This window comes from Musa acuminata, chromosome BXJ1-3, assembly GCF_036884655.1.
Source record: "Musa acuminata AAA Group cultivar baxijiao chromosome BXJ1-3, Cavendish_Baxijiao_AAA, whole genome shotgun sequence".
Classification (NCBI taxonomy): domain Eukaryota; kingdom Viridiplantae; phylum Streptophyta; class Magnoliopsida; order Zingiberales; family Musaceae; genus Musa; species Musa acuminata.
In genome coordinates, this window is record NC_088329.1 from 46,066,832 (window position 1) to 46,090,588 (window position 23,757).

General features: G+C 42.2%; 4 protein-coding genes across 5 annotated transcripts; 3 read left to right on the forward strand and 1 right to left on the reverse strand.

Annotated features, from left to right (window-relative positions):
* The first annotated feature begins 769 nt into the window (after positions 1-769).
* LOC135638410 (bidirectional sugar transporter SWEET4-like) lies at positions 770-2,370 on the forward strand. The gene is made up of 5 exons (XM_065151528.1): positions 770-939; positions 1,013-1,049; positions 1,136-1,514; positions 1,752-1,871; positions 1,989-2,370. The coding sequence occupies exons 1-5, from the start codon at positions 825-827 to the stop codon at positions 2,229-2,231; spliced, it is 894 nt and encodes a 297-aa protein (XP_065007600.1). The 5' UTR covers positions 770-824; the 3' UTR covers positions 2,232-2,370.
* Positions 2,371-5,730: 3,360 nt separating this feature from the next.
* LOC135638420 (eukaryotic translation initiation factor 1A-like) lies at positions 5,731-6,461 on the reverse strand. The gene has a single exon (XM_065151537.1). It carries the CDS (start codon positions 6,393-6,395, stop codon positions 5,961-5,963), a length of 435 nt encoding a protein of 144 aa, XP_065007609.1. The 5' UTR covers positions 6,396-6,461; the 3' UTR covers positions 5,731-5,960.
* Positions 6,462-10,928: 4,467 nt separating this feature from the next.
* On the forward strand, positions 10,929-17,818 carry LOC135586388 (uncharacterized). Of its 2 annotated transcripts, XM_065146754.1 has the most exons (4): positions 10,929-11,078; positions 11,182-11,249; positions 14,837-15,828; positions 17,025-17,818. In XM_065146754.1, exons 3-4 carry the CDS (start codon positions 14,879-14,881, stop codon positions 17,497-17,499), a joined length of 1,425 nt encoding a protein of 474 aa, XP_065002826.1. In that variant the 5' UTR covers positions 10,929-11,078; positions 11,182-11,249; positions 14,837-14,878; the 3' UTR covers positions 17,500-17,818. The 2 variants fall into 2 exon arrangements, with proteins under 2 accessions (XP_065002826.1, XP_065002821.1); XM_065146749.1 differs by having other exon boundaries at positions 10,971-11,189.
* Positions 17,819-19,369: 1,551 nt separating this feature from the next.
* Positions 19,370-21,686, forward strand: LOC135635584 (B2 protein-like). Its single transcript, XM_065146763.1, has 5 exons — positions 19,370-20,210; positions 20,314-20,414; positions 20,489-20,572; positions 21,174-21,284; positions 21,377-21,686. Exons 1-5 carry the CDS (start codon positions 19,517-19,519, stop codon positions 21,419-21,421), a joined length of 1,035 nt encoding a protein of 344 aa, XP_065002835.1. The 5' UTR covers positions 19,370-19,516; the 3' UTR covers positions 21,422-21,686.
* Positions 21,687-23,757: the final 2,071 nt, after the last annotated feature.

Consider the following 23,757-nt stretch of genomic DNA (forward strand, 5'->3'; position numbering starts at 1 on the left):
ATAAGCACGAGGAATACAATTCAAATATTACCATAATATATAAATAAATAAAAATATAATTCACTGTAGAATGAATGCAGTAGTGACAAGAATAACTAAGCTTCCTTGTTGCATGCATCGGAATTATCGATTAATACGTAAACCAGCGTAGTTAACTGTCGATTTCGAAATATCTCGGTGACGAATTGATGTCGACGATGCAGCGTTATCATACTGGTTATAAATTGAGTATTCGGTGGTACTTTGCCTAACCAAGCTTCATGTTTCATATCAGTGCAATAAGGGAGGAACTCTGAAGCCATACGTGTCTCGGCGGAAGCTCTACTGGCATATCTATCTTTTTACGTTGAATAGTTAAGCGACAGTCGATGATAGTTTCTCACATCAATAACAGTGACGTAAAGCGATAAGGAAGTCCATCGTGATGTTTATCAAAGCCATAAATGCGAGTGAATGATTCCTCGAAATGTTCTGTGCAGGTCTACTAATAATACAAGTCAAATCGATAACTTCTCGTACGCATCTCTCCTTCACCGGAAAGAGACGGAGACCCTCACATGGCTTGACAAGCCCAGAATAGCAAAGCAGAAGAGTTGGTGCAGATCACAACACCTTAGGGAGGACGGTAGTAAGAAACTTCTTGGGCCGGCCTAACATGCACTACTTGCTCTTTTCACTCTCATCTCTTTTACGGTAACGATACGGCAAAGCCTACTTTTGTTGTCCATTTCTATCAACAGTAACTCCCCCCACCCCCACATTCCATGTCCTACTTTAACCGACCCGACCGGAGAGACCTGATCCCACCTCCCTCTCCTCTCTATATGAACGTTTGCCATTGGCCTTGGGGTTTGGAGATATCACCACGGTGTTGTGTTCTTCTTCTCGGGAAGATGGTGGTTTCAGCGGACACCATCCGCACGGCTGTTGGCATCATGGGTAGACTCGGTTCATGCTTTCAAATCCGAGCCATTGTGTTTTTCCTCAAAAATTATTGCTTTGAATGTTGCAGGGAACGCCACCGCTCTGGTGCTCTTCTTCTCGCCAGCGTAAGCACGAGCACTAGTACTCCTCGGTGTTCTTCATGATGTCGTGCCACCGGATATACTGCTACTGATCTTTGATCTGTTGCCAGTCCGACGTTTTGTAGGATATGGAAGAGTAGAAGCGTGGAGCAATTCCCGGCCACCCCGTACCTGGCAACCCTACTCAACTGCATGATGTGGGTGCTGTACGGGCTGCCCATGGTGCACCCCCACAGCACCTTGGTTCTCACCATCAATGGCTCGGGCCTTGTCATCGAGCTTATTTACGTGCTCGTCTTCCTTGGCTGCTCCCACGGAGACCAGCGGCTTCGTGTGTTGTTGGTGCTGCTACTCGAGATTGCTTTCGTGGGTGCAGTGGGTGCCCTCATCCTCACTCTTGTCCACAGCCACGAGCGCCGGTCGTTGATAGCTGGAGTGCTCTGCGTCATATTTGGGGCCGCCATGTACGCCGCTCCCTTGGCTGCCATGGTATGTTCTTGGATGGTTAGTGTGATCACGTAGAGCACAAGTGGTTGTTGGTGGCACCACTAGACTAGACTTGCATGCCGACCTTTTACTTCTTCTTCTTGTTTCGACTCCCTACCGAGATGTCACCGAAATGAATCGAAGAACAAGAACGCAAGACCGCTCTTGTGCTTTTTTGTTCCTTGTTTCGTCTTCATCTGGTACTGCTGAAGTAGGTGATTTGGATCTGGATGGGTGCAGAGACAGGTGATACGGACAAGGAGCGTGGAGTTCATGCCTCTCCCCCTTTCACTGGCCTCTTTCGTCAATGGCCTTTGTTGGACCACCTACGCCACCATCCGCTTTGACCTCTTCATCACCGTAAGCCGCTCCTCTTCTTCCCAAACACCGATACTCGACAACTCTGTCCCTTCATTTCACATTATCTACCAATAATTTCGATCACATAGTTCCGCCTTGGAAACTTTTCTTCTCCAGATACCGAATGGCTTGGGAGTGGCGTTTGCAGTCGCTCAGCTCGCATTACACGCGGTGTACCACGGATCAACTGCACGGCAAAAGAAAGGAGGGAGAAGGGAAGCAGAGATCGGGCTGGTGAAGCCAAATGGAAGAAGCTTGGAAGAGGAGGTGGCAAAAGGGATACGAGTTGAAAGCGGGGTGATATCAGTCGAAGAGACCAACAAATCCTCCATGGGGACGAACAAGAATCTTGAGGTATGACGACGAGGTGGTTGCTGGCTGCTGCTGCATGGTGTTCCACTCCCTCCCCTAAGATGTAAAACCATGAGATTCGAAGACTGTGAGATGGGATCGTCGGTTCAATGGTTATATTCAACTATTTTGGTAACCCGTTGCTGCATGCTCGCGATTCACAGAGTCAGTTAGTTGTTCATCCCTAAGATCTCTCTCTCTCTCTCTCTCTCTATGTCAAGCCGATAACTTAAGATCCGCAAGTGGAGAAAGCCAAGAAGAAGGATGTTCGAAACACAAATTCCCATAAATAAATAAAATAAATAAAAAGAAAAGATCACATGGTGTACGACAAATCCAAAAGGGTCGCGAGTAAGTCATCACGAGAGGGGAAAGGTTGAACAGCAAAAGATGGATGCATCGGTACACAGGAATCCGCAAGAGGCAACACGTCACATCCGATGACGTCCCATCTTGATATCACGCGAGGACAGCAGGCTCTCTCGGTTGAGTGGGCTGCTGGTCCTCGTCAACCGGGAGGGCCCGATCCGCCTATCCCCTATCCCAATAATACATACGATGATGGGAAGAGAACGAAACAAATGACCGACAAACAAAGATTGCGTCTCGCTCTTAGGTGCAAATAATGACCATAAGTAATCAGCAAAAGATGTTGGATGATTTGTGTGATATGATTTAAGAATATAATTGCTTAAGAGGAAAGAATTAGGGGCAGGCTTCAGTAAATTTCAAATTTAAGAATAAGAAGAAGATCCTGATAATGATTAGGAAGGATAGTTAGTTGGGCATCGCCAGGAGTCGAACGATGCAACTAACTCCGAACGCAAAAGCTGAACATATTTCTTTTTCCATCGTACAATTCTTTGGCTGATAAAAATTATCGAGGCAGCTGAACATACGAGTGACACGATGAGATTGGATTGCATCTTAACAATCTTCAAAGTCGTCAAACTAACTAGCAAGAAAGGATGTAAAAAATATGCACTAAACGATGCTACGTAAATGAGAAGCCCATAATAATTCCATCATCATATTTTATTCAATTAGGAAAATTAAATTTTGGTTGCATAAACTTACTGAAATGAAAAGCTTACTATTATACTAGTATTGACCTATTATTAGCTCTAACCAGCGAAGGTCGCAGGTTAGAGATGTGCATGACAATCTATTTCAAGTTTAAATGAAGTTTAGCAACTCATAGAATAAAAATAATATATGCCAACCTATAGAGTTTCTATCTTAAAGAACATTATGTTTTCTTTCGCTACGACTACAAGAGTTTCTGGGATCAGGATATGTAAGAAAAATCGGCTTTGAACAAAGGGATTTGATTAATAACAGTTGGAAGCTTGCCTATCTTCCTTGCCTGTTCCCCTGCCTTCTCCTATCCATTCTTCTCACTTCAAAGACAGCCAATTCTTCTGTTGTTTATTGCCTCTATTCAGTGCAATCAGGTCCAATTGCATCTCCTGCCTGATCCTACAACAGCAAATAACGATGATCTATCTATATATAGGCTTTGTGGTGGTAATCAGACTCTTCGCAGCAACTCTACTCGACTTTCAACCAAGCAAAAGCCCCATTATGTGGTTCTCTCCCGATCAAAATTGCTTTAGACAAACCAAAAGCCCCATCATCCCACTAAAACATCTTCTACTCTCTTCACGCTGGAACAAGTATCTTTCTTTAAGGAAACGACCAAACCACCATTCCCCAACGAGGCAAAAAGAAGAGAGTCATGTTATCTTTCTTCCAGCTTCTCACCTTTTTCACACCAAATAACATGACTCTCTCTCTCTCTCTCTCTTTGCTGACCGACTCCAAATAAACTGTCACCTATGTTGTGTATTTTACTTTGTAGCAACCAGAGCCAAGATATCTAGTTATAAAGAATCAAATAGAGGAGAGAACACACCAAAGTTGTGGCCTTCCACAGGTCTGTGAGGCATATACACCTGCCCTATGAATCAAGGAAGAGATGACCAAACTTCAATAGGCAGTGCGGTGCACTCTTCCATCTAGAAACAAAAGCCCTCATATCATTCTAACCCCACTTTTGATACCTTGAACGCTATAATTCATCCATTCTTTCACAAAGAGCTCACTTTTGATAGCTTGACCAAGGAACAAAGCAGGCAGTACGCGGTACTGTACCTTTGCTACTCAGTGGAATAGACGACAAGATTAATGGAGAAGACGATACGCTCCCAGAGGCGACCAAAACTATTAGAGACTTACTCTAAATTGAGATGAAAAATTTTTACATTCCAGAAGTTCGATGGCATTGAAAAAATGAATCACAGTAGCTAACTCAACGGGAGGAGTGCAAACACTTCAAGTGCTTCAGAAGTATGAGCAAAGAGCAAGCAAAGGCCAGTAACTAGCTCGATGCATGGAGCACAACCATCGAATGCTATAATTCGTCCATTCTTTCACAAAGAGCTTTCCTAGGTTGCAGTTATACCTATAGTTATCTACTCTTACATCCCTTCTCTAGCCACAATGCAAAGACAACATGGAAACCTAGCAGAACTAGTATCCGACAAAGATAAATAAATCTCAACAACTAGTTTAAAGACTACGATTAGTCCAAACAAGTGTCCAGCACCAAAAGCAAGTAAAAAAAAAAGTGTTACAGTCATAATCTAATATTATCTTAAATGTCTATAGAGAATCCCAGGGACCAAACTGATACTCACAAAATAATCATATCTAGGCCAAATAATACCACATGAGGGATCAAATTATGTTGCCTCCAGCTGCCATTCCTATTGTGTGATCACATCTCTTGATTTATTGACTAACTAAATTTCCAACTGAACAATGCCACTTCATGATACCTAGCTTGCCCCATCCTTTTTGAGTTTGAAATTTCCCAAGTCTTTTTAATGACCATTGGTGCTCACTAAATTTTTAACAGTATCTCCAAGAATATGATTGCATTTAGATCAACATGATGCGGTCATTCCATCGAACTACTTGAGATCTAGGAGATAATGCAGTTAATGACGTCAACACAAAAGGCATGTATCTACGATAGCATTTAGATCATCGTGATGAAGATATCAACAGTCTTTTGAACGTATAATCATGGAATAAGATCAAACTAACATTAACAGCAAACTTGTTCACATAGCAAGTTAAAGGGTGGCCAGTATCCAATTCAAGCCGTGAATTAACATCTTAAGGAGACACGAAAGGAACATGTTTGCAAACAAAACCAAACGATGGACCAAGTGCAATCAGGAAGCAAGTTTTCATGTCAAATCTGAATGTTGTTCCCATGTGGCATCATCAATACAAGACAAGCATAATTTAAAAAAAAAAAAAACATTATGAGCATAAACACCTTTGAGACAACAATTTAACGGAAGAATTGCCCATGTCATTTCAATTTCAATAATAGGTGTCGGATGGAAATCAGTAGAAGCACAGAAACATCAACTGCAGAATTTCTAAGCAACAAAACACCAGAATTACGAGCACAAAAGAAAACGCACAACAAACATTAAAAAGGCAACATACGCATCATCATCATATCAGATAAGGGTCACAATCTTGTTCGTACCAGCAACAACACTCACATAATTTACGAATTTAAAAAGCACACAAGCATATTCGTACTTATAACCAAATTCCAGAAGCAGATTTACGCATAAAATTAATTGAAAAAGGAACGTATCATCACCAAGAAATCATTCATGAGATTGGGCGACGCAAAGGAAAACCCCCATTCACTTAGATCTTGTCGATGTCCTCATCCTCGAACTCGATGTAATCATCGGCAGCGCCCTCGTCCTCCTCGTCGAGGCCTCCGATGCCCTCGTTGAGACGAATGTTCTCGGGCAGCTCACCGTACGCCTTGAGGAGTCGGGCCTCGTCGGGCATGTACTTGAAGATGACATCGGCCTTATCGTCCTGGTAGTCGCGGAGGCCGACCAGGATAATGTCCCCGGCAGCGATCCAGACCTTCTTGTGCATCTTGCCACGGATGTGGCAGAGCCGCTTGCTGCCGTCGATGCACATGGTCTCGCAGCGGCCGTTGCCGAGCATCCGAAGCACCTGAGCGTACTCCTGGCCGTCCTCCTTGAAGACCAGCTCGCGCTTCTCGTCGTCCGCCTCGTTCTTCCCTCGCTTGCGGTTCTTCCCTCCCTTCCCCTTGTTCTTCGGCATCTTTCTCGAAAGCCGATCGAAACCCTAACCCTATCGCTGGATCCCTCTTTCTCCGGTTCCCTCTCGAGTAATTTCTGTTTGCTTTTAAAGAGGACGAGGAGGTAAGTGTTGGGGAATCTGGCTTTGCACTAATCATAAAGCAACGCCACTACCGACATAATAAGCCGATCGTCAGGAGGCCGTATATGATTAATATTATTTCTATGCTAATTAACTATAAATATTATAAAATTTTCAGAATATATATACCTAAAATTAAGATTGAATAGAAAAATAAAGATTTATCATCTTTATCATGAAATATACCAAAATAATCGTATTTCTTTTCAAAAATCATTTATGCCAAATAAAACTTTGAAACTTATGATAACATTAAGAACTAAGATCAATAAGATTTAAAGCAATTGAACTACAGTTATAATATTTTCAATAGACCCATAATGTTTTTATTATTAAATCATAATATGGTAACTCCATTCAAAAACATTATAATCGGCGAAAAATTCCAAAATATATGACTTTTTTTCGAGAAGTTGTCATACAACTTATTTAGCATAAGCTAAATTAAATTAAATATATATACTTTTTAATACCATAAATCCAACTTTTAGTCGACACAAATAGAAAAAAAACACTTGACTTCAACGTGAATTTACGATACTTGAATAGTCAAAGTATCACATGCAATAAAATGAAGGATATTCTATCCCGCATTTCAGCATAAAATACAATGGTTAAGCAATCTTCTCAAAGCATAAAAAATGTTAGTTGCTGGCTGGACTAAGGTGAAGATTTTCTTATTGATAGTAATTTTTAGTTATTTATTTTAAAATTATTAACTAGTTTAGATGATAAGGATTTTAATGATATATGATATGACACATTTTGGGATTATCCATATGGACTCGGGTGAAGTAGACACGACGATGCAGATGTGGAACTTCAAGTTTGATGTAGCATGCAGCACACACGTGATAGACAGTCGCTCATCGCCCCCTCCGTATGAACAATATCATCACGGTATAACCGTCCCGGAAAGCTCAGGATGATGTCACGCGATGCCAATCTGTGCAAGCCGGTCGGTGCTCACACAGAAGCTTAAGTCGACTGTAATTAATTGACCTCGTATGACTAACTCATCCTGGTAGGTATAAGAGCTAACCCTCCTTAATCAGGGGGGAGAGGACTTTCGCACATTCAACTCATTCTTATTTCACTCAACGCTAAATTAAGCTTCAGAGGGGTTAAGTCACGAAATCCATATCCTGACCTCGACCTGTGCGCAAGGGACTGGCGACGAAAAAGCAGGCAACAAGACTCATAGCTCAACTTGACCCGACGCATACTTCTACTACCCGAGCATCCGCGTGAGCAATCTTATGCATTCAAGATTAAACCGAGTCGTATTGACATCTCGACCATGGCGTAAATGTTCACCAACAATATATATCAGAGAGCGTTGACTTTCAATCTTACCTCAGTCATTTATCTTTTATAAAAAAAAATTATTTTTATCTTCATATTTTTTTTCATTTTAAAAAAATTTTCTAGCGATAAATTACTGCCGACATTGAGTTGGCGGGCATTTTCCAGAGCGGGACTCGTTTTGGATTTAAGAAGCCCGCCCCCACGCTCACCCCCCTTTGATATTTGTTTCAGGAAACCCTAAGTCTTCATGTCCTGGCGATTCAGAATCCCGACTTGGCATTTCATTTCGGGAGAATCCTCGAATCTTATGCTTCGTTCATCATATATTATCCGATTAAGCGAAAGGTACGAGGACCTTTTAATTCCACGAATCGCGTGCATTAGCTATCTTTGTGGGTTCTTGCTGCTACATATTGTTCGTCCTTTATCTCTTCAGAATGTTCTCTTCTCCCTTTGTTTGCTCGAATCTTTGGAAGTTCAGCGATTTAACGTGGTTAATCTCTAGTTCCGGCGTTTGCAAGGGAAACATCCATGCGTAGTAAGTATTAGGTCGGAAGTTGATGCTTTTGGTGTAACTTCTTCCCAATATTCTCTCTGTTTAGGTATTTAAGATCACGAGTAGAAATATATAATACTCAATGGTGATGTCCCGAAGGCAGTTCCTGTGAATGTTTGTCCTCCAGATTCGTTCACTCGACGGTGGAAATTCTTTCGATTTGTTTGACAAATGCATGATGAGAGGTATCCCCAATAGTTAGTTCTGTACGGGATGGGTCAAGTTAAATTAAGTTAGCTTGGTTACCAAGTACTCTTTCTCCCTGGGAAAATTCTATCAAGCTGGATATTATAGCTCTACATGCAGATGGACCTAGTTAGATTTATTTATTTATTTATTTATTTATTTATTTTCAAAAAGGGAAAAAGATTCGGAAAAAGGATTATTGGATCTATAGTTCAGGAGCAGCATGCTTTAATGAATAATCCAACATGTTATAAAGGAGGATTCGAAGGCAACCTTAGCTTCAAAATGATGGTGTTCACTCCTCTCCAGCAAATGAAATAGTTCTGCTTTGCAGAATGTGTTTACATTCAAGATAGACTTGCTGGATTAATCTCAACGATGCCATGGTCAGTTCTGGAGAAGCTATTCCACAATTACTTTTAGTTGGTGGTATCTTGTGCTGCATATATTTCTGAGTTTGACCTGAACATATGCCGGACTATTCCACAATTCTGAACTAATCTTCTTTCCCTAAACTTGACTTTTTTTTTATTTTTATTTTTTAATGTGTGCTTGGTTGGTACACCTGCCTATGTTGAAACCTTTCAGACAGTGTGTGGTGGACTAGATGATGGTTTAACAATTTTTATTTGGGTTTGTAGTAGTAGCAGGTTAGGATAGTTTCTCAGTGCTTCTCACTTGGTGATGCAGTCAAACCAGGGAGGTCTGTGAGTCTCTTGAGAGCTCCTGGATCATTAATATCAAACATCTTAATAATCAATCCCATACCGACTCTGCACAGCATCCTCCATCATAGGTTCGTTCTATTAGTGTAGTTTCTTGGTGCCTGACAGTCTTTTTTGAGAGGAGGGAGAATTTTCGTCCTGATGACTATTGAGACGAAAATTCCGAGACATCACCCATCGCTCAAGGAGTTCCATGGAATTGAAGCCATCCACCCATCGCTACTACTAGTCCAGGTGATCAATAGAACTCGAGATCCCATGTTAGGTAGCTTTAATTTGGGTTGCTTTTGAACCACACAACATTTATAGTTTTTTAACATATCCAAGGCCATCATCGTCTGTTGCTTTGAATGCATGATTTGTTATTCGATTCAATTTTACTTCTCTTCTACTAAGTTTATCGTTAAATGCATGATGTTTGATGCGATTACTTTCGTTAACCATGTCGTGTGAATTACATTATTCTCGATGCTATTGACCTCGTAGAGTATAGCACAAGTCGTGATGCAATTTGTGCTACTGTTGTATAATCAAAACCCTTACTTAGGTGGGCGTGTCGCGTTGCCAATGTACGAAATATCTGGGGGTGTTCGTCGCTGTCGCGTAAGCCTCTGCGGAAAGAGCAAATTACACAGGTTGTAGCACCTCTGAGCACATTGTTTACTGGGAATTGTGTGTAATCCCAACGCCGCTCACAATTTTACCTAACACAGAGCTCCCGGTGAGCCTGCCAACAGGTTGCCGCTTTTCGACGGATTAGCTTTTCAGGTGGCGGGTCGATTCTGACACCAATTCGAATGTTTGGTCATAAGGGATTAGCACACGATTAATTTGATCCTCCTCCAGTTTTAGTGTCGATTTATCAACTTGCCTCGTCGATGGTGGATGACACGTAGATCGTATAAAGAGTCGGTTTAATTAATGATCATGATAGGCCTGCCATAATCATTAAACCGACCCTGTTAGTTCGTCAGCCGCAGCCGAGAAACCTGATGGATCCCTGCCTGCTGTCTGTCTGTCCACAAGTCGCCATAGGTAGCTCCTTGACAGGTAACATCAACATAAAAGAAAACTCTCCTACGTTGGCTTTTATGTCTTTTTATTTTATGTATGTATCTAAAACATTGTTTACGCGTTGGAACGACCGTATGCTTCAGCGTTGCCCGGTGACTAACCAACATACATACGTACGAGGAGGAGTCTGAAATGTTACGGGTATACGTATTCTCCATGGTGTGATGTCGATGGAGCAAGTGAGCTTGGCCCCGTTATCATCCGTATCACTCGGGAAGCCTCGACTACGTGAAGCCGTCGTCGTCGTCGCCATCTATCGATCCAATCGCCACCGAGCATCTCTCGCGTGGACGATCCCTGTGATCCATCATGTCACACCCGCATGGTGCGCCGGGATCCTGTCCCACTCGGTGATCGCTCTGGTTCCCACCACGGTGGTGACTAATAAGTTGGTAGGAAAAAGTATTCCTGCATTCTTCGTAATACATGCTTCTCAAGCGTATAAAAGGTGGTGAGCAATCCTTCTCCTCTACCGGGGGGAGGGGTGGTTCCCGCAACACGACCCACTTGGCGGGACCCACAAGGGGGGAAGCAGAGGATAAAAGAGATGGGTCGTGTAAAATAACTGGGGCGGGGAATTGGTCGTTACGGCCCGTTAGTTTGGAGGTTTAGCTTCTGCCAGTGAAAAAAATATATTTCGGAGATTGAATTAGAGATAAACGAGAGAGAGCGAGAGAGCGGTAGCAACCTGTCTCGATCCCGACTTTTTCATCGGTATGTTCCGTCCTCTGCGTCACAATCGATTATGTATCGTCGTCCAGCGATGAGAGTCGGCTGAATTCTGGATTTTGATTTCCGTGTTCCCGTGCTACTGCAGATCCCCTAGTACGTCTCCTCGTCCCCGATCCCTGATTATTGGATTCCGGTGTTTGGTCTTCTGATCAGGTTCCGGTACCTTCTCCTTGCGGCGATTCTTTTCTCTTGATTTCCTGCTTGCCTGGTGGATTTCTTTGGAGGGTAGTGGCGATTTTATTTCTCAATTTTATTTCTCTTGATTTCCTGCTTGCCTGGTAATTTTCTTGAGCTGTAGTGCTGGCGGTTGTCATGATAGGTTCTGATTTGTGTTGATGGTGGTTTTCTTGTGACTGTAGGGGTATCGCTAGTCATGATTGGTTAGCTTCTGATCTTCTTGTTTTGATCTCGCCGATGATGTCGATGATACGTGAAATATCTGGATGCCTGTTTTTTGTGCTTTTCTTTGCTTTTCTTCGGTGAAGCGTCGTCAGTTGTGCTTGTTGAAGTTAACTAAATTAGGATTTCCGTATACTGAATCTGGCAATTGATAATTTTTTCTTGTTCGAAATTTTATGTTTCTTTAGGTCTTTTTAGTTTAGGTTGCTCAATTCAAAGGGTTATCGGACCATGTGCGAGTTTTATTCTGTTCTGTGACTGATTCTCCCCGGATTTTAGCCTCGTAGATAATCAGGAAATGATGGTAGGTATGAGACTTTTCACCCGGCTTACTTGTTGCATCGTGCTATAATATTTGGTCGTCATTTGTATGATGAAAGCTCCAAGAGCTTCCATATATGAGACCTGAATCTAGCTTTCTATTGGTGATTATCTACTAGAAGGATGTTTAATCTCATGAAAATATGGATAAAGACTTTTTGGAATGAGAGATTAGCTATCGTCATCATCCATAACCTATTGGTAATTTGAGCTTGTGCTTTAGCTCCACAGAGTGCTATCCGAAATCATCCAAGTGTCTCATTTTTTGCCCCCCAACACTAGTATCATCCTTCGATGCACCTTTTATGTTTTCTGTGAAACCCCTTATCGTATGGGTAGGTTGATTCAGCCTTTAGGAATCTGACATCAACTTTTGTTGTTTCATGTAAGTTTAACAACCCAATGTCAAGCCCTATGAAGACTTCTAGGGAGCCTTTTTTTTAGTCATCGTGAAGTGGTCTCTGTGACACCGTTTTTAATTTGAAAAAGGTCGGATTATGTTGTTGATGACTCAATGATGATTGTTCATTTGCCCTCCAAGAGGCAAAAGTTTAAAAGAAAAACAAAATGATCTTTCCTTCTTCTAATTTATGGTTTATATATAGATTTACATACATGGTGAGTCGGATGATTACAATCTTCTAAAGTTCTGTGACCATATTTGTCACCTTGCTACTGTCATTGTTTCGCTGATTCACTAAATGAAGAGCTGCCTAGAAGAAATTTGCAGATTCAAGTTATTTAATGATGTGTATTGTATCTTGATCTTAATACCTTTACTTGACTAGCAATAAAAAATAAATTTGAGTGCTTTCAATGGTGCTTAATTTCATCTTAACATACCACAAAAAGTTCCTTGTGCTGTGTCTTAGTGTCGATCATTATATGCTATTACTGGTCTAGATTACTTGTGAACTCATTAGTAAGATCTAGATGACATGGAAGCTTATAGTGATCGTTGTTATATTATGAACTTCATACCTTGATTCCTACTGTTCTTTCCATTGTACTTGGCCTGTTTTGAAAAGGAGATATGCTGATAATTTCTTAAAACATAGCCATTCATTTTGCTGTTTTTATTGATCTATTCTTCAATTTCTGCCCTTAACAGATTTATAATAGAAAATGGTTTATCAATGAAAAATGTTACTTCTATGCAGTACAGTTTTATATCAGTTTTTTGTGGTTCCTATTTTTCTTTTTTTCTTGCGATATCAGAATTGGTTTGGGTAGGCCACGGGGGTGTTCTTCTTTATATTCTTTTAGACTTGGCAATTGTTTCTTTAATGGGGTTTTGCTAGAAGGTCCAACAATTGGAAATATCTTCCTTTGGTGGATTGAGGCATGAGATAATGGATTACATAGTTTTAGTGACGGTGAGTCATGAAAGTGGTTGTGTATGTGTTTTCCATTTCAAAGGGGGAATAGGTGCGAGCTATCTGGAACAAACCAATCAGAAAACAGACACTTGGTCTAGTTCATGAACTTTACTTGTTTTACATTTTATAAAATTCTGATGATTATTTATTTTAAATTTTGATGTAAAAGAAAAAAAGTGATGAGGACGGATATACAATGAGGTAGGGAGGTTCAATTCCATTTTAGTTTTTATTCTTAATTAAGATAAAATAGATAATTCCTTATTAAGGTATTCAAAAGTAGGAAATATATATACTAATTGCTGAAATATGTTCCGTGTAAGGGCATGAAAGATCACAAAATATGGTAATGAAGTGGGCACCATTATTATCTTTCAATTTAAGAAAATAAAGATGATTACATTTCTCCCCCTCTTGACATTTGGTTTCAGATTCGACTTACCTTGAAGTAAAAGATGTTGATACATTTTTTAACATCCTCTTCTCTTTCCCATACAACTTCTTTCTTTGTATGGTGTTGCTAGGGCATTTTTACTATATGTAGTACTTTAAAAATGGATCGAATGCTTCATAAGCAGTATCTTCTTGCAATTGTAGAGGTTGGTATCGTAAGATCTAGGATGGATCCACAATGTACCTTTGAAGCATTGACACGTGAAACACATTATGTTTCCAAGCGCCGGGAACAAGGCAGTTTATAAGCATCCGATCTTTTGTATGTTTTCAAGTGGACCTATATATCTGAGAGTTAACATCATTTTGTCCGAATCTCATAACACCTCTTGTCGAAGATACCCTTCAAGAAGACATGATCCCAACCTCAGATTCTATGTCCTTTCTCCTTCAGTCCTCAGATTATCAGAACCCGACAGACCAAGCCTTTAACTCCGTGAACAAGGGGCATCCAAAGCTTCAGGACTACCTGGTAGATTCAGTGAGGTTTCTGAAGCTTGTACAAAGTCTTCTCCAGGTAGAGCAGAGGACCAAGTCTGCTCTTGCACATTATGAAGCATCGGAAGAGGCTCGATGTTTTGGTTTGCTCGGGGAACCCTTGGAGTACATGGAGCATTTGGCTTATATCTACGACCAACCTTACAAGCTGAAGCATCATTGCTCTCGTTACCTCTGACAGGATCCATCTCACTTACAATTCACTAGCGCTGGGTTATACTTTTATAGGGCCGATTCAAAACTGACTCATCAACTTGTTGAGCCTAAACCATTAGCCCAAAATACTTAAGTCCAAGCAGTTGGTGGTAGACTCAACTCGTCTAGTCCTTGTAAGTTCATCAAAGATTTATATTTTATACCATTTTTTATGTGGGACTAAACCGGGATGTCATAATAACTTCTTGTTGTATGTCTGAAAGATTGACATAATGAAATTAAATCAGGAACCCTATGTATCATTTCATAGTTGATGATGCTTATCCTTTGTATGTGTAGTTTGATGAGGTTATAGATGTATCTTATATTTGGTGGTCTTGAGCACTACAACTTGTAAAGTTCTTTGTCTGTCTGAACTGTCCCTGCTTGCTTAATGCTTTTAACATTTGGTATGCTGTGAACCATGACATGGAAAATTTTAGTTGCTTCTTCTGATAGTCTTGATTTTGAGGAACTCTGACTTGTATTTGGCAGATAAACATTTATAACAAATAGTCTTGAGGAAATGAGCCACTAATGGCAGCTGCGGAAGCCAGAGCTGCTTGGCAGCGCACTGCAAACCGTTATCTAGTCCAGGAAGATGCAAAAAGAGCTCCAAAATTAGCTTGCTGTTCTTCATCTACCCCACAAAGTGATTCAAGCAATGGGAACACAGCAAGTGCACAAGATTCCCCTGGCCCTAACTTCATGCCGTTTAGCAGGAATCTCACGAATGCCTATCTATCACCTGAAACAAAATGGTGGCTTCAGCTGCAACCCAACTTTGGATACCAGAATGAGCTTATTTGTGAGCAGCTAAGCTCCTTAGAAGATGAGGCTGACGAGAACATGGAAACTGCAGTCCCAAAATCGAAGCTGGGTGGGGAGTCTTTGCCAGTTGACTTTGTCCTTAAAAAGGAGGTGTGTTTTATGGAATCTTCTTGGGTGGTATCAACAGCTTTCGAGAAACATGGTTCTGAAACCAGGATCAAAGAGATGAAGACAACAACCAGCTATTCACAACAGCTGCTAAAGCCGAAAACGTCTATGGTGAATTATCTTGATAAAAAGGATGGGCTTCTGGATTTGAAGCCCGTCGATCAATTTACTTCGTGCAGGCCAGAGAAAGCCTCTTCGTACTTTGAAACATCATGGGCTGGGGGTAATAATTCTGAGCCATGGTGGCGTATTGCAGACAAAGATGAGTTGGCTCTGCTGGTAGCCCAAAAATCACTGCACCATATTGAAAACTGTGATCTGCCTAAGCCGAGCCAAACAGTTCATGTTACTAGGGACCCACTTTCTGCTCCTGAGAATTCGGATACTAGTGGAATATTTCAATCATCTCTGGGTAGAAAGCTAAATGCAGACATATGCAACGGCAACAAATACTCATGTAACACATCTACTTCTGTGAAATCTGACAACAAGAACTTGTCTTCCAGTGAAAGAGGCTATATGCTGCATGATTCAGAGAAACCATACAGGCAAGGCTCTATTTAGTTTGTGCTCTGTTTTTCATTTCAGTGAAATATTTGTGTGACTACATGGTGTTGTGTTTCTATTTGCATTGACCCTGAATTTAGTTACCAGCTATTATATGGTTGCATTAACGGTTGGCCTTGGATCCTTATCTGTTTGCACTCTATATTAATGAGTTCACCTGTCCCAAATAAAAATTCTGTAGCATATATCACTTGCTAGTGAAGACCAAGGAAAGACGACTCTGGATAAATTAAAATTCAGAGTCAGGGGGATTATCTTTAGAAAAAGAAGTTTTTTGCAGAATGGATTTTGCAGAAGTTCATGTCGATACGTTGACGATAAGAACACATTCCTTGGAATAATGACTTGTTCTTATCGTCAACGTATCGACATGAACCAAGGAATGTGTTTTGTCGTTAACTAATGCACTCTTGTTCTTCTGCTTATTGATGAATGGTGTAAAAAGAGTTGTCAATGTCAATATTGCTTCCATTTAATAATGTTTTATATTCTCCAATTTCACATACAAAACTGATTATGGATTCTGTTATACTGATCCATGTCACGTAATATGCTTCTTTTCCGCTGGGCCAATATTCTTTCTTGCTCGATCACGGTGGACGGTAAGGCTGATTTAAACATGACATACAAGCGATACCGCAATGCTAAATTCATGCGACGTATCGTTGAGGAAAAACTCGTATTGATAAAATTATTTGATTGATTAACTTTTTCATGCCAAGATTGATTAGATTATTTGTCGATGTAGAGTAATAGAGCGGTAATTGATCAGCGGATCCATGTTATATTGCTAGCATTTATTAGTTGTTAATAGTAAGAATCATTACATATATTTATAATTTTGAGCCTCCAAAGCCATGCAGAGGTCATCAAATGAATTGGCCTATCTATGGCAAACTCGAACGTTGATTTTACATAGTATCCCATCCCATCAGCCTTTTAACTTGATTGTGTATCTTTGTCAGTTTGTTCTTCTAGCGTTTATGCCCATTAGGACATGCCTTTTTCAGTATATGACCTTGAAAATGTTGACAGTCTCTTCTAAGATGGCATGTTCTTTCTACTCTTTTTCCTCTATGAACATTTCTTTATTTCTCGGCAGTAGAAATATGTCTCGTAGAAGGGAGTCCTTCATATAAATGCTGTGCTTTCTGAATATATTTCTAATGTTATGCAGTGACGGTCGAGGTTATGTGAAAAATGAACAACCTGAACGTAACCAGACATGTGAGGATGACCTTTCAAGAGCTCAGCTGTTGGAGGCACTTTGCCATTCCCAGACCCGTGCTAGGAAAGCTGAAATGGCAGCCCAGAAAGCTTACGATGAGAGGGAACATATAGTCAAGCTATTGTTGAGACAGGCTTCTCATCTATTTGCATACAAGCAGTGGCTACTAATGTTGCAGCTTGAGAACCTGTTTCTCCAGCTCAGGATAAAGGAGCACCAGATATCGACGGTCATCCCTGTGCTGCCTTGGATAGCACCCAAGGGGAAGTTATCCAGCGAAGGTAAGATAACAAGGAGGAGGAGGAAAAAGCACAAATGTGAAATATGCAAATATGCAGTTGCATTATCTCTTGGATTGGGTCTGGCTGGCATGGGGTTGTTCTTCGGCTGGACCATCGGATGGTTGTTTCCTCCTGCTTTATAGATTTCTGCAGTTTGGAATGCATCTCTCCTGGAAGTGGATATTAGGCCCATCCCATGTTCCATGGGCTAATGCGAAAGCTTGGCTCCCATGGTGTGTGGGAGGAAGGGGTGATTGATGTTTTGATGTATATAAGGTTTGTGATGTACATATGATATCTTGAGACCGAAATGCAGTAGGGGCATTTATTATGCACAGGCAGGGTGGTGGAAAGCTCGAAACGAACGAAGTATAAAAAAAAAGAAGAAAAAGATGGGTCTATCTGGCGATGTGTACCATAGATTTCAATTTTATGTTGATATAATAATGCTGCTTGCGTGAATCCTCGTGATATATATAGCATATGCAGAGGGATCTCATCGCTTGGGGCATGTATTCTTGCGTCCATCCATTCAGGGTCGCATTCTGTAAATGTCCATTCAGGGGCTGGTGATTGTGCAGAAGCAGTTGGACAAGTGAATGATGGATGGATGGCAAGCAGCTGATTACGGGTTACGAAGACTTAATTCAATGGGATGCCAATAATGCCACCGACTCTTTCGTTTTGTCCTCTCACAAAAAGGTTAGTAATGTGGTATGATTATGCAACTTCAATATCCTCATCACATCTTTTGGCCTCCCCCCCTCTCGAGTCATGAATGAAGTTGGCGTACCACCGATCTAGATTGATGTTGATTAATAATGATTATGATTGATTAATAATGATGAATAATAATAATAATAATAATAATAATAATAATAATAATAATAATAATAATATAATAATAATAATAATAATTAAAGAAGAGTATGTTGATGCAGGCAAATAGGTTGCGCCATTAAAAGATTTAGTTAGTTGGATTGGCTGAATGAAAGTAATTTTAATTGCATGCCGACCTCTTCCCACCCACAGTGAAAAGGATTTTTGTGTCACCGCCACCGACAGCGCACATCCATCCAACTTAGCAACCAACCCATTCATTTATATTGTGAATGAATGCTACTTTTTTTTGTTTTGAACTCTCGCAAGAAAGATGGTCTCTTGTACTACTACTACATGGAAGGAAACACGTTTGACTCCCCTAAACTAACTACTACTATGCCTCTCTCGTCTTCTTTTTTCCCAACTCCTCCAATACAATCAATCATCGCGTTGTTTCCTTCATCGTTTTAACAACAACAATAAAAATAAATAAATAAATGTTCTTGTTTTGCCAGCATCATCAATCCCTCCCTAATAGCTACCTCAACCATAGACTTGTCTAGCAAAAGGGGATGGTTGGGTTAGGTATAATGCATCACAATAAATCATACCTCAAATCTCTAGAACCTTCTAGAAGTCCTGACGTTGCTTAACCTTAAGCCACACGCTACCCACCTTTCTTCTTTTTTTTTTTTTAATATTTTGGGCGGGGGTTAAAATAATTAAGAGTTTATTATTTTCAACATTTATTTGGTCCTCTCACCATATACATTGCTATTTTTCAAAATGTATTTTACTGGCCACTTATAATTACCTATAATTATTTTTATGTACACGTTATTGGACTTTCTAAATAAATAAAAGTCGAGAAGATCTTATGAAAATTGAATATATATTTGATCTTCTTTATTCTATTTTTTTAATATATATATATATATATATATATATATATATATAATATGTTTAAGGAATAGTGACTTCCCTTCTCAATATTTATGCATTTAAGGAATACATTTTCATCCTGAATTAATTAAAATACATTAAATAAATCGGAAAAAAAAGGAATGGGTGACTCTCTCTCCCTTCTCACCCAACATTTCCCTTTCAACTCGGTCGCTCATCCGCCACTTGGTCTTCCGTTCCAGAAAACGCCGACTCCTTTTGCTTCTCCTTTCACATCTTCACACGCTTTCCCTCTCCCCCACTTCCACGAAGCTTCCTCCGCTCCCTTCCCCTCCTCCTCCTCCTCCTCTAACCTTTGTCTTCTCTCTCGCACGCCCATATTAATGCACCTCGCGCTCGTCTTCCCGACGACCGTCGCGTCCAACGCACAAACACATGGAGGGCCACGGCATCGGCAGCAGCAGCAGCAGGGAGAACACCTCGTTCTGGCAGTTCAGCGACCAGCTCCGGCTGCACACCTCCACCTTCTCCAACCTCTCACTCGGCGACAGCATATGGAGCGACTCCCTCGACGCCAGGCGCACCGACGAGCGCCGCAACCTCGACAGCTCAGCCCCCCTGTCGGCCGACTTCAACCCCAACCCCTGGAAGATGACATACACTAATCACAAGCTCGCCTTCGGTACCTACAACAACAACTACAACAGCCAACTCAACCGCTACAACGCCGTCGACGACAACGGCAAGCACACCAACGACGGCGTCGCCAAGAACGGGAATTACTTCACCGGCAACAACATCGATTACAAATACGGCGGCGGGGAGACCAAGAACTACTTCAACAAAGCTATCGGCAAGCCGGCCAATTTTGGCCCCGGCAGTAGCAAGAAGAGCAACATCAACGTTAGCAACGATGGCAACCTGGGGAAGAAGAAGAAGAACACCAACAACAGCAACAACAATCACAACAACAGCAACAACAACAACAACGACAGAGGTGGGGCCGTGGACAAGAGATTCAAGACGCTGCCGCCTGGGGAAGCGCTGCCGAGGAACGAGGCCATCGGAGGTTATATCTTCGTCTGCAACAACGAAACCATGCCGGAGAATCTCACCAGGCAGCTCTTTGGTATTCGCCTTACCGCTCTGCTTTCCTATGGAGAGCGTGTCGAAGTTAAAAGATTAGTTTCCGGCGACGACGACTTGTAATTCCGAGCGCTTGTGATTGTCAGGTCTGCCATCGAGATACAGGGATTCGGTCCGAGCAATCAAACCGGGGTTGCCGCTTTTCCTCTACAACTACTCAACCCATCAGCTCTACGGGATCTTTGAGGTGCCAAGTTTAGTATGATTTAAGTTTGCCTTAGATTCTTGAGAATGATACGTGGATACGTTTCGGTTGTGCAGGCGGCGAGTTTTGGAGGAACCAACATCGATCCCACAGCTTGGGAGGACAAGAAATGCCCCGGCGAGTCCCGTTTCCCAGCTCAGGTGTCCTCTTCTTCTCTTCATCTTCATCATCTTCTTCTTCTTTTCATGCCATGGTTGCCTCTTTATTTAGGATGGAATAATCAATCCGGAAACTCCAAAGCTATTCTCGTTCCCAACTCCATCTTTGGTTCAATTATCGCATCATCTATCTGTCTTCGAAATCTGCTGACCTCAACCATACTAATCACCGGAACAGTAGTATTCTTGTCCTTCAAACACCTCTCTACTTGGGGGTGGTGTCTCGGAGTTGCGTTTGAAGGCCCGACTGTGACCGTGACACACCGAATCGAATGCTATAATACCAAGCATTTGCATTCATCGTCGAAAACTAAGAAAAATGAAGATGATTATTCTATGAATTTGGGAATCTGCAACCACCAGAAACAATTGCATCGACGATCGAGTCTGATGCCGACCGTGAGGCATGATCGGTTGGCTTTGCATTTAACATTACCCCCATCTCGAGGCCAAGACAGTGGGGCGGAGCAGCTGCTCTGTTCATCATCTTTGGACGCAGACGTGCAACCTCCCAAGACTCTGCTTGGTTTAGAGTTAATAATAGCACGTCCTGTCACTTACGCTGCTGTTCTTCTTTGACTAGGTGAGAGTGGTGACGAGGAGGATCTATGACCCCCTGGAGGAGGATGCTTTCAGGCCCATACTCCACCACTACGATGGCCCCAAGTTCCGATTGGAATTGAACGTGGAGGAGGTACATGAATCGTCATCCCTGATCTCACGTTACGGTCGATGAGACATTTAAGTCTATGCTCACACAGCAATTTTTTTATTTTCTCTCTTCAGGCACTGAAGCTCCTTGATATCTTTGCCGAGAACGACAACGCTTGAGGAAGGTGTGATGAGAAGACGACCGATATATGTCTTCCATTAGCAGTCTAAAATAAGGTGATGTTCTCGAGAGAATACCGTGTGTGTTACGATAATAAACTCGGGTTTTATACTTGTGTGCGGTGCTCTGGTATGTATAGCAGGAGCCACCGATCCTTCTTTCAGACAGATGGATAGATAGATAGATAGACTGATAGTGCATGCAGATCATCACTCGTTAGATGTTGAGAATAATAAATTGCTTGTCACGCACTATGCTTTTACACGATTCGATTCGATTCGAGTATCTCTCATCTGCAACGCAGGATGGTGACTGACGACGTTCGAGAGAAATCAACTCAAAACAGAGAGATAAATTCATTCGGTTAAGGTTCACTATCTGATACCTACTCTTGTCTCCATCGGTGGGAGAAGAGTAAATAAAGAAGCTGATCATCCATAATCTGATCTCTAAAGGTTGCTGTTCCTAATCAGCAGATTGTTCTTTTCTGCACTATCTATCACTTGCTTGGCATTATTTTTCTTTCTGTGCTTTGCTGAGCGAAGAAGGATCAATTTTTATATGCCGGGGAGGATGATGGACACTGTCATGTCGTCCACTCGCTACGGAGTGAGAATAAACGAGTCGGGCCAATCCTCTTCCTGCAGCAAACCAAATCTTTAATCCACGCGAAAGCTTTCTTGTCGATCTCCACTTTAGTTTCTAAACGGAAGTCCTTTTCTACTTCCATTTGCAATTCAATTCAATTCAATCCTTTTTTTGTCTTTTCTAATCCCTCTCCATTATCCTGAGGGAATCGAACACATACTCAATCAAAAATTCACCATCTGTACGAAGCACAAATACCAAATCATAAATAAACATCGGTGCATTGTCATCCAAAACCAAGGCGACGATTCATGGAAGCGTCGGTCGATGGTATCCGATTGCATCGTATGCTGTGGAAGGACGTAACTTGTGAATCAGCAACCCTTCTGATTTGATGAGCTCTGTGGTTATTGCCACTCTGACTTGTTCCTCGTTTGCCTTCTCCGGATGATTCCGTCTTCTCCCAATTAATGATGCTGTGTGCGTGTGTGGACCAGAGAGTGCCTCACCCTCCGCTCATTTTAGCAAGCTGTTCCGATGCTGCGAAGACATCCATGGCAGACTGGCATTCCTGCGCACCACATGGTTACTCGTCCCACAAAACTTGTCATGTTGTTGGATTGCCCACCGAGTACACACACTTTTCAGTCCCTTGTACGCACAGATTTCACCCGTCACACACGACGCACGTCGACTCCGTGTTGCTTAAACCCTCTGTCAAGTCACAGCGTGCCCCGTAGGTTTGGAATTCAGGAAAAAGGTCATCGAGAATTATTTGCAGCGTTTTGTCTTCTTCTTCTTCTTCTTCTTCCCGGAGGAATGCCAGCTCTGTGATCCCCCCGCTTAAATACCGGCGGACGCCATTGTTGGAGGAGACGGAGCGCTGATGGGGAACTGCACCGTGAGTTGCTCTGCGGTAGGAGCTGCTCGTGATGGCTGCGCAAAAATTGGTGAAGCTCATGGTTGCGTCCGTGTAGACCCGGAAACCATCAAAGAAGTGAAGCCGGAGGCCCCCCGAAGAGTCGAGGACGTCATGGCTTCTGCGCCGCCCTCCGCCGCATGCAGACCCGGTGGGAGCGCAGGTGGACCGATGAGTTACGAGGGGGCAGCAGCTTTCAAGAACTTGGAGGTTGTTGCGTTCGCCGGAGAAGGGTGTTTGGAGGGTGAGGGTGGCGATCAGCTCGGAGCAGCTGGCGGAGATATTGTCGGAGCAGGCCAACACGGAGGCCATGATCGAGAGGATGAGGGCATATGCTGCGAGCACGGCGGGGGCGGCGACACAGAAGCATCCCAAGTGCAGGAGAGCAGCGGATCGGATGAGTCACTGTGAGGAAGTCTTTCCCTGTTAGCATGCATGCAGACGAGTGAGGAGAATCATTAGTTCCCACCGTCGTCAGATTAGCCTGTAATAGTTGTACCGTTCTATCCTGCTCGTCAAGCTCAACTAAACAAGTTCTGCTTTTTGCGCTCGTGTTCGAACTCCCTTGGCAATGTAGCGGCGTTTCCCTAGAAATTACAGGGTTACGAACGTAGAAGAAGGCGACGACAGCATTCTGATCCCAGACGGAGCTTAGATCGGATTCCGTACATGTTAGCGTTGAGAAGGGGGACAGGATTTGAAGAACGGTTAGACGTAAGAGGTCAGTAGTGCGTTGTGGAAGGCGACCTTCCGTCGATCGCACGGAAGCCGTTTCCATCGTCGACGATGGATGGGGGAGGCCCCACACGGAGGGAAGCGCCGTCCACT

Coding starts and splice junctions, on each gene's coding strand:
- LOC135635584 (XM_065146763.1), top strand. CDS start 19,517: ATGGAGGGCCACGGCATCGGCAGCAGCAGCAGCAGGGAGAACACCTCG. Junction 20,211..20,313: donor TCTCACCAGGCAGCTCTTTG/GTATTCGCCTTA, acceptor TGTGATTGTCAG/GTCTGCCATCGAGATACAGG. Junction 20,573..21,173: donor AGTCCCGTTTCCCAGCTCAG/GTGTCCTCTTCT, acceptor TTCTTTGACTAG/GTGAGAGTGGTGACGAGGAG.
- LOC135586388 (XM_065146754.1), top strand. CDS start 14,879: ATGGCAGCTGCGGAAGCCAGAGCTGCTTGGCAGCGCACTGCAAACCGT. Junction 15,829..17,024: donor GATTCAGAGAAACCATACAG/GCAAGGCTCTAT, acceptor AATGTTATGCAG/TGACGGTCGAGGTTATGTGA.
- LOC135638410 (XM_065151528.1), top strand. CDS start 825: ATGAACGTTTGCCATTGGCCTTGGGGTTTGGAGATATCACCACGGTGT. Junction 1,050..1,135: donor GTGCTCTTCTTCTCGCCAGC/GTAAGCACGAGC, acceptor ATCTGTTGCCAG/TCCGACGTTTTGTAGGATAT. Junction 1,515..1,751: donor CCGCTCCCTTGGCTGCCATG/GTATGTTCTTGG, acceptor GGATGGGTGCAG/AGACAGGTGATACGGACAAG.
- LOC135638420 (XM_065151537.1), bottom strand. CDS start 6,395: ATGCCGAAGAACAAGGGGAAGGGAGGGAAGAACCGCAAGCGAGGGAAG.